This window comes from Hyla sarda, chromosome 10 (assembly GCF_029499605.1).
Source record: "Hyla sarda isolate aHylSar1 chromosome 10, aHylSar1.hap1, whole genome shotgun sequence".
Classification (NCBI taxonomy): domain Eukaryota; kingdom Metazoa; phylum Chordata; class Amphibia; order Anura; family Hylidae; genus Hyla; species Hyla sarda.
Window position 1 is genome coordinate 139,761,406 of NC_079198.1, and position 10,165 is coordinate 139,771,570.

General features: G+C 42.2%; 1 protein-coding gene across 1 annotated transcript in view; it reads left to right on the top strand.

Annotated features, from left to right (window-relative positions):
- The window catches only part of NOL9 (nucleolar protein 9), a 29,400-nt gene extending 19,478 nt beyond the window's left edge, over window positions 1–9,922 (top strand). The window contains exons 10-12 of the mRNA XM_056542941.1: window positions 7,875–8,052; window positions 9,450–9,583; window positions 9,672–9,922. Coding sequence (XP_056398916.1) covers window positions 7,875–8,052; window positions 9,450–9,583; window positions 9,672–9,782 — 423 coding nt within the window. The 3' untranslated portion in view covers window positions 9,783–9,922. The remainder of the gene's footprint in view (window positions 1–7,874; window positions 8,053–9,449; window positions 9,584–9,671) is intronic.
- The last annotated feature ends 243 nt before the right edge of the window (window positions 9,923–10,165 follow it).

A 10,165-nucleotide genomic window follows, 5' to 3' on the forward strand; every position in this document is an offset into this window, starting at 1 on the left:
CCTTTATGTTTTTGAGCAGTGTATATACATTGTGTGGTTTTAGTCTTCCCTTTATGTTTTTGAGCAGTTTATATACATTGTGTTGTTTTAGTCTTCCCTTTGTTTTTGAGCAGTGTATATACATTGTGTTGTTTGTCTTCCCTTTATGTTTTTGAGCAGTGTATATACATTGTGTTGTTTTTGTCTTCCCTTTATGTTTTTGAGCAGTGTATATACATTGTGTTGTTTTAGTGTTCCCTTTATGTTTTTTGAGCGGTGTATATACATTGTGTTGTTTTTGTCTTCCCTTTATGTTTTTGAGCAGTGTATATACATTGTGTTGTTTTTGTCTTCCCTTTATATATATTTGAGCTGTGTATATACATTGTGTTGTTTTTGTCTTCCCTTTATGTTTTTGAGCAGTTTATATACATTGTGTTGTTTTAGTCTTCCCTTTATGTTTTTGAGCAGTGTATATACATTGTGTGGTTTTAGTCTTCCCTTTATGTTTTTGAGCAGTGTATATACATTGTGTTGTTTTAATCTTCCCTTTGTTTTTGAGCAGTGTATATACATTGTGTTGTTTTAGTCTTCCCTTTATGTTTTTGAGCAGTGTATATACATTGTGTGGTTTTAGTCTTCCCTTTATGTTTTTGAGCAGTTTATATACATTGTGTTGTTTTAGTCTTCCCTTTGTTTTTGAGCAGTGTATATACATTGTGTTGTTTGTCTTCCCTTTATGTTTTTGAGCAGTGTATATACATTGTGTTGTTTTTGTCTTCCCTTTATGTTTTTGAGCAGTGTATATACATTGTGTTGTTTATGTTCCCTTTATGTTTTTGAGCAGTGTATATACATTGTGTTGTTTTTGTGTTCCCTTTATGTTTTTGAGCAGTGTATATACATTGTGTTGTTTTAGTGTTCCCTTTATGTTTTTTGAGCGGTGTATATACATTGTGTTGTTTTTGTCTTCCCTTTATGTTTTTGAGCAGTGTATATACATTGTGTTGTTTGTCTTCCCTTTATGTTTTTGAGCTGTGTATATACATTGTGTTGTTTTTGTCTTCCCTTTATGTTTTTGAGCAGTGTATATACATTGTGTTGTTTGTCTTCCCTTTATGTTTTTGAGCAGTGTATATACATTGTGTGGTTTTAGTCTTCCCTTTGTTTTTGAGCAGTGTATATACATTGTGTTGTTTGTGTTCCCTTTATGTTTTTGAGCAGTGTATATACATTGTGTTGTTTGTCTTCCCTTTATGTTTTTGAGCAGTGTATATACATTGTGTTGTTTTTGTCTTCCCTTTTATGTTTTTGAGCAGTGTATATACATTGTGTTGTTTTTGTTTTCCCTTTTATGTTTTTGAGCAGTGTATATACATTGTGTTGTTTACGTGTTCCCTTTGTTTTTGAGCAGTGTATATACATTGTGTTGTTTTTGTCTTCCCTTTTATGTTTTTGAGCAGTGTATATACATTGTGTTGTTTTAGTGTTCTCTTTATGTTTTTGAGCAGTGTATATACATTGTGTTGTTTACGTGTTCCCTTTGTTTTTGAGCAGTGTATATACATTGTGTTGTTTACGTGTTCCCTTTATGTTTTTGAGCTGTGTATATACATTGTGTTGTTTTTGTCTTCCCTTTATGTTTTTGAGCAGTGTATATACATTGTGTTGTTTGTCTTCCCTTTATGTTTTTGAGCAGTGTATATACATTGTGTTGTTTTTGTCTTCCCTTTTATGTTTTTGAGCAGTGTATATACATTGTGTTGTTTACGTGTTCCCTTTGTTTTTGAGCAGTGTATATACATTGTGTTGTTTTTGTCTTCCCTTTGTTTTTGAGCTGTGTATATACATTGTGTTGTTTGTCTTCCCTTTATGTTTTTGAGCAGTGTATATACATTGTGTTGTTTGTCTTCCCTTTATGTTTTTGAGCAGTGTATATACATTGTGTTGTTTCTGTCTTCCCTTTTATGTTTTTGAGCAGTGTATATACATTGTGTTGTTTTAGTGTTCTCTTTATGTTTTTGAGCAGTGTATATACATTGTGTTGTTTTTGTCTTCCCTTTATGTTTTTGAGCAGTGTATATACATTGTGTTGTTTTTGTCTTCCCTTTTATGTTTTTGAGCAGTGTATATACATTGTGTTGTTTACGTGTTCCCTTTGTTTTTGAGCAGTGTATATACATTGTGTTGTTTTTGTCTTCCCTTTGTTTTTGAGCTGTGTATATACATTGTGTTGTTTGTCTTCCCTTTATGTTTTTGAGCAGTGTATATACATTGTGTTGTTTGTCTTCCCTTTATGTTTTTGAGCAGTGTATATACATTGTGTTGTTTCTGTCTTCCCTTTTATGTTTTTGAGCAGTGTATATACATTGTGTTGTTTTTGTCTTCCCTTTATGTTTTTGAGCAGTGTATATACATTGTGTTGATTTTGTCTTCCCTTTATGTTTTTTGAGCGGTGTATATACATTGTGTTGTTTTTGTCTTCCCTTTATGTTTTTGAGCAGTGTATATACATTGTGTTGTTTATGTTCCCTTTATGTTTTTGAGCTGTGTATATACATTGTGTTGTTTTTGTCTTCCCTTTATGTTTTTGAGCAGTGTATATACATTGTGTTGTTTTTGTCTTCCCTTTATGTTTTTGAGCAGTGTATATACATTGTGTTGTTTTTGTCTTCCCTTTATGTTTTTGAGCAGTGTATATACATTGTGTTGTTTATGTTCCCTTTATGTTTTTGAGCTGTGTATATACATCGTGTTGTTTTTGTCTTCCCTTTATGTTTTTGAGCAGTGTATATACATTGTGTTGTTTACGTGTTCCCTTTATGTTTTTGAGCTGTGTATATACATTGTGTTGTTTTTGTCTTCCCTTTATGTTTTTGAGCTGTGTATATACATTGTGTTGTTTTTGTCTTCCCTTTATGTTTTTGAGCAGTGTATATACATTGTGTTGTTTTTGTCTTCCCTTTATGTTATTGAGCAGTGTATATACATTGTGTTGTTTTTGTGTTCCCTTTATGTTTTTGAGCAGTGTATATACATTGTGTTGTTTTTGTCTTCCCTTTATGTTTTTGAGCTGTGTATATACATTGTGTTGTTTTTGTCTTCCCTTTATGTTTTTGAGCAGTGTATATACATTGTTGTTTTTGTCTTCCCTTTATGTTTTGAGCAGTGTATATACATTGTGTTGTTTTTGTCTTCCCTTTATGTTTTTGAGCTGTGTATATACATTGTGTTGTTTTTGTCTTCTCTTTATGTTTTTGAGCAGTGTATATACATTGTGTTGTTTTTGTCTTCCCTTTATGTTTTTGAGCAGTGTATATACATTGTGTTGTTTTTGTGTTCCCTTTATGTTATTGAGCAGTGTATATACATTGTGTTGTTTTTGTCTTCCCTTTATGTTTTTGAGCAGTGTATATACATTGTGTTGTTTATGTTCCCTTTATGTTATTGAGCAGTGTATATACATTGTGTTGTTTTTGTCTTCCCTTTATGTTTTTGAGCAGTGTATATACATTGTGTTGTTTTTGTCTTCCCTTTATGTTATTGAGCAGTGTATATACATTGTGTTGTTTTTGTCTTCCCTTTATGTTTTTGAGCAGTGTATATACATTGTGTTGTTTTTGTGTTCCCTTTATGTTATTGAGCAGTGTATATACATTGTGTTGTTTTTGTGTTCCCTTTATGTTATTGAGCAGTGTATATACATTGTATTGTTTTTGTCTTCCCTTTATGTTATTGAGCAGTGTATATACATTGTATTGTTTTTGTGTTCCCTTTGTTTTTGAGCTGTGTATATCTTTCTTTCATTAACACCACTAGACTCTTACTTCTCCATGTTGTTTTCATCCAGCTCCTTAGTTACGCTAATATCAGATTACAGGCGTTGTAACGTATAGAGTTTATTTACATTATGAGAATATACAATGTCACAAAAGATGCAAAACAGAAAAGTCTAAAATGCAACAAAGATGTTTTCGGAGGGATGAGCGTCCTCCGTGTAATACAAGAGGAAATAGGGAGCTTAAGCGATTTGCATGCTCAGAGGGCCGTGTTTGGTATCTGCGCTTTGCATGTATCAGGCAGCGGCCGTGTGATAGATGTGGAAGAGACAAAATGGGCAGTAAAGGGTTAAACCTGTAGACACCAGATGTACTCACTATATTAGCTGCCGTACAGAACCTGTGGACTGAAAGCTGCAGTGTGAGGGACCCCGCATAGTGACCATTAAAATGCTGGAATGATATAGTATCAGAGTTTCATACTTAAAGGAACTTTCCCATGATTACAACCTATCCTCTATTAGGAGAAGTATCTGACCCCTGGGACCCCCAGGAACCATGAAAATGGGGGGGTCCCTTGTCACTCTGTGTGAATGTGTCAAGTATGTGCACTGCTGCCCACTACACTGTGTGTGACTGATGAGGGTAGCCGAGCGCTGTACACTTTAAGGCGGCCGAGCGCTGTACACTTTAAGGCGGCCGAGCGCTGTACACTTTAAGGCGGCCGAGCGCTGTACACTTTAAGGCGGCCGAGCGCTGTACACTTTAAGGCGGCCGAGCGCTGTACACTTTAAGGCGGCCGAGCGCTGTACACTTTAAGGCGGCCGAGCGCTGTACACTTTAAGGCGGCCGAGCGCTGTACACTTTAAGGCGGCCGAGCGCTGTACACTTTAAGGCGGCCGAGCGCTGTACACTTTAAGGCGGCCGAGCGCTGTACACTTTAAGGCGGCCGAGCGCTGTACACTTTAAGGCGGCCGAGCGCTGTACACTTTAAGGCGGCCGAGCGCTGTACACTTTAAGGCGGCCGAGCGCTGTACACTTTAAGGCGGCCGAGCGCTGTACACTTTAAGGCGGCCGAGCGCTGTACACTTTAAGGCGGCCGAGCGCTGTACACTTTAAGGCGGCCGAGCGCTGTACACTTTAAGGCGGCCGAGCGCTGTACACTTTGTGGTGGCGGCCGAGCGCTGTACTTGTTTATCTATATAAACCCCATAGAGAGAAAACTAAGCAGCAACTCGTGGCCGCCGCCCCATTCACTCTGTGGACAAGAGACCCACATTCTTTTGATCCACAGGGGTCCCAGTGGACTGCCACAAATGAGACGATCCCATAGACTTACGCTGGTCGTGTGGCACAGAGCCGGGAGAGAACACGCAGAGGGCGATCCTTTTTTCCGCCTCATTCCAGCAATTGGTTGGGGTCTCAACATTCAGACCCACACAGATGAAAATTTTTGACATGTTTCTAGAACATGCCAAAAGTCTTTTTTTTGTTACGTTCACACATACGCAGATTTGAAGCGCAGGATTTGATGCTGCAGATTTCAGTGTAAACTAAATGACTGAGCACCGCTTCTAATCTGCAGTTACAAATCCTGCGCATCAAATCTGCGCAGGATCCTGTACGTGGGAACATACCCTTAAAGTGATAGTGCCCATCTAAGTAAATGAAATACATGCACTTTTGTTGTTCTTACTGGAAATACATGAAACTACTGCTTTACATAATCGGTGAGCAATGATCAGATGGCACCAGACTGTATACAGCAGTGTTTCCCAACCAGGGTGCCTCCAGCTGTTGCAAAACTACAACTCCGAGCATGCCCGGACAGCCTTTGGCTGTACGGGCATGCTGGGAGTTGTAGTTTTGCAACAGCTGGAGGCACCCTGGTTGGGAAACAGTGCTGTATACAGACTGGCCCTGTTTACAAAGGAAACGGTAACATCCAGTTTTCACTTTATTCATCTACTGCCAGGAAGAGTAACAGAGGAATGACACAAAGCAGAGCACATAAGGAAGGGTATCTTTTTATGCGAAATTCAAATATTGACAAAAACAGAGGTCCGGAGAGCAGACGGTTCCCCTTTTATAGATGTAAGTCAGGCATCTGGTAAAACGGAAATCCTGATTTGGGATCTTATGTAAATAACCACAATACCGGGATAACATTAAACATCGGAGTTTATATACCGTATATACCGGCGTATAAGACGACCCCCAACTGTTACATTTAAAATAGAGAGTTTGGGATATACTCGCCATATAAGACTACCCCTCCTACCGCGATGTACGGTACCTTATATTTCCCCCCACATTAGGTAGGCAATATAGTTCCCCTCCACATTAGGTAGGCAGTATAGTTCCCCCCCACATTAGGTAGGCAGTATAGTTCCCTCACATTAGGTTGGCAGTATAGTTCCCTCACATTAGGTAGGCAGTATAGTTCCCTCACATTAGGTAGGCAGTATAGTTCCCTCACATTAGGTTGGCAGTATAGTTCCCTCACATTAGGTAGGCAGTATAGTTCCCTCACATTAGGTAGGCAGTATAGTTCCCTCACATTAGGTAGGCAGTATAGTTCCCTCACATTAGGTTGGCAGTATAGTTCCCCCCACATTAGGTTGGCAGTATAGTTCCCCCCCCCCACATTAGGTTGGCAGTATAGTTCCCCTCCACATTAGGTAGACATCATGTTCCCCCACATTAGGTTGGCAGTATAGTTCCCCCCACATTAGGTTGGCAGTATAGTTCCCCCCCCACATTAGGTTGGCAGTATAGTTCCCCTCCACATTAGGTAGACATCATGTTCCCCCACATTAGGTTGGCAGTATAGTTCCCCCCACATTAGGTTGGCAGTATAGTTCCCCCCACATTAGGTTGGCAGTATAGTTCCCCCCACATTAGGTTGGCAGTATAGTTCCCCCACATTAGGTTGGCAGTATAGTTCCCCCCACATTAGGTTGGCAGTATAGTTCCCCCCACATTAGGTTGGCAGTATAGTTCCCCTCCACATTAGGTTGGCAGTATAGTTCCCCTCCACATTAGGTAGACCTCATGTTCCCCCACATTAGGTTGGCAGTATAGTTCCCCCACATTAGGTAGGCAGTATAGTTCCCCCCACATTAGGTTGTTAGTATAGTTCTCCCCCACATTAGGTAGACATCATGTTCCCCCACATTAGATAGGCAGTATAGTTCCCCCCCACATTAGGTAGGCAGTATAGTTCCCCCCCCCCCACATTAGATAGGCAGTATAGTTCCCCCCCACATTAGGTAGGCAGTATAGTTCTCCCCCACATTAGGTCGCCAGCTCCCCCCCCACATTAGGTCGCCAGCTCCCCCCCCCACATTAGGTCGCCAGCTCCCCCCCCACATTAGGTCGCCAGCTCCCCCCCACATTAGGTCGCCAGCTCCCCCCCACATTAGGTCGCCAGCTCCCCCCCACATTTGTAGGCAGTTCCCCCCCCAACAGACATACAGCTTCCAGCCATATACAGTGTATGGCTGGAGGCTGTATGTCTGTACTGCCCCCACAGTGATCCGGTCACCGCTCCTCCGGCCCGGGTCACCATCTACTGCTATGGTCTATGGACCATAGCAGTAGGTGCCGGGACCGGGGAGCGGTGACCGGATCACTTAAGATAGCACGGCCGGTCACTCACCAGGCCCCGGTCGGCGCGCGTCCTCCTGCGCTCCTCTGCCTCTATGGTTGTAGGCATGTAATGTCACTGACGTCCCGTGCGTACAACCGTAGAGACGGTGGACCTGACTGCAGGAGGATCGCAGGAGGCCGTCGGGGAATGGTGAGTGACCGGCGGACATTCTTATGTCCCGAAAATATTTTTCAGGACACAGAGATGTCTGGCATAGGAATACCTATGATTATGTGCCCGGGCCGGCTCCCGTGTGTGGCTGCAGGCGGGAACCGGCCAGAGCAGCTAAAAACTAATACTGTATACTAAAAACCAGGGGGCAAATAATCAGAAGTTTTCCTATCCCGGACCTCAATACTCGGCGTATAAGACCTGGTGTTTCAGAAGAAAATTCGGGGTTAAAAAATGGTCTTATACGCCGGGATATACGGTAGTTGTCTTATCTGTTGTTGTTTTTCCTTTAGGTGCCTTTTAATGCCGTCGGCCTGCGCGTCATCCATGCAGACGTGGCGCCGTCTCACATCATGTATTCTGCTAACGCCAGCTGGGTCGGGCTCTGCCACATTCTGGATGACATCAGCGGTCAGGACAGCGGCCCCGTATTACTAACACAGGCTCCAATCTGCGACTGCGTGGGCTTCGGTAAGACCCTGTCATATGGGCCATCGCTGCACCGGTCACTAATACTTGTCCCGTTAGCTAAAGCGTCTCCTGTATGACGAATTGTTATTCCCTGTTATGGCAGCTGGATGTTTAACCCTTTAGCACAGTGTTTCCCAACCAGTGTGACTCCAGCTGTTGCAAAACTCCCAGCAGGGCTTTTTTTTTGTGCCGTGATTTTAAGTTTTAATTTGAACCCATCGTGTCGACTGCAGTCCCTTCATGTGTATTACAGAAATGTACATCCTGGTTAGATAAATATCAGGGCGCCAGTGTGTACATCAAATGAGGATAGATATGTGATAGATAGATAGATAGATAGATATGAGATAGATAGATATGAGATAGATAGATATGAGATAGATAAATAGATAGATAGATATGAGATAGATAGGTGATAGATAGATAGGTGATAGATAGATAGGTGATAGATAGATAGGTGATAGATAGATAGATAGATAGATATGAGATAGATAGGTGATAGATAGATAGATAGATAGATAGATAGATAGATAGATAGATAGGTGATAGATAGATAGATAGATAGGTGATAGATAGATATGAGATAGATAGATAGATAGATATGAGATAGATAGATAGGTGAGAGATAGATAGGAGAGAGAGATAGATAGGTGAGAGATAGATAGGAGAGAGAGATAGATATGTGATAGAGAGATAGATATGTGATAGATAGGAGAGAGATAGATAGGAGAGAGAGAGATGTGATAGAGAGATAGGAGAGAGAGAGGGAGAGGGAGAGAGATAGGAGAGAGATAGGAGAGAGATAGGAGAGAGATGGGAGAGAGAGAGAGATGGGAGAGAGAGAGAGATGGGAGAGAGAGAGAGATGGGAGAGAGAGAGAGATGGGAGAGAGAGAGAGATGGGAGAGAGAGAGAGATGGGAGAGAGAGAGAGATGGGAGAGAGAGAGAGATGGGAGAGAGAGAGAGATGGGAGAGAGAGAGAGATGGGAGAGAGAGAGAGAGATGGGAGAGAGAGAGAGAGATGGGAGAGAGAGAGAGAGATGGGAGAGAGAGAGAGAGATGGGAGAGAGAGAGAGAGATGGGAGAGAGAGAGAGAGATGGGAGAGAGAGAGAGAGATGGGAGAGAGAGAGAGAGATGGGAGAGAGAGAGAGAGATGGGAGAGAGAGAGAGAGATGGGAGAGAGAGAGAGAGATATGAGATAGATGATAGATAGGAGAGAGAGGGGGAGAGAGAGATAGGAGAGAGGAGAGAGAGATAGGAGAGAGAGAGAGAGAGAGATAGGGGAGAGAGAGAGGGGGAGAGAGAGAGAGAGAGAGATAGGAGAGAGAGATAGTATTTTCTCTATCCCTAATTTTCACCCTCAGTTCCCTTTGATACAATGTTGTTCTATTTCTAGGTATCATTCGGGGAGTTGACATGGAGAAGAAGATCTACCACCTCCTCACCCCTTTACCGCCCGAGACCCTTCGTCAGGTGAACTGTTTGCTGATCGGTAACATCTCTATCCCGCACTGCGTCTTCAAGCATCAGGTACGGACGCCCTGCGAGGCAGCGATACGTCCCGTCTCATCCGTATTGGAGACTTTGTGTATTTACACTTTTTTGTTTTTCCTTGTAGCCTGGAGTGCAGGGCGACCTCCCCTATGTAACCACGGAGTACGACCTCTCTGTATACGGATCGAAGAAAATGAAGCTCAAAAAACATCTCAAAAGACGAGAACATCAATAAGAAATCGCATCCTTCTCGCCAAAACGTTAGAGAGTCCTCGTCTGCGCCCCAGTCTGCCCGTCATATAGAAAAAGTAAAAATTTTTTGGGATTGGTCGGCTGATCAGTGAAGCTGGATTAGTATTTCCCAACCAGAGTGCCTCCAGCTGTTGCAAAACTACAACTACCAGCATGCCCGGACAGCCAACGGCTGTCCGGGCATGCTGGGAGTTGTAGTTTTGCAACAGCTGGAGGCACTCTGGTTGGGAAACACTGAGCTAGAGGTTTAAGCATGTTCTTATCCCCACTCGATCTACTGATTGGTGGGGGTCTCAATCTGAAGACCCTGACCAATCCGATGGAATCCTGAAATCAGCGGGGAGGATGAGGGAGATCATGAATATT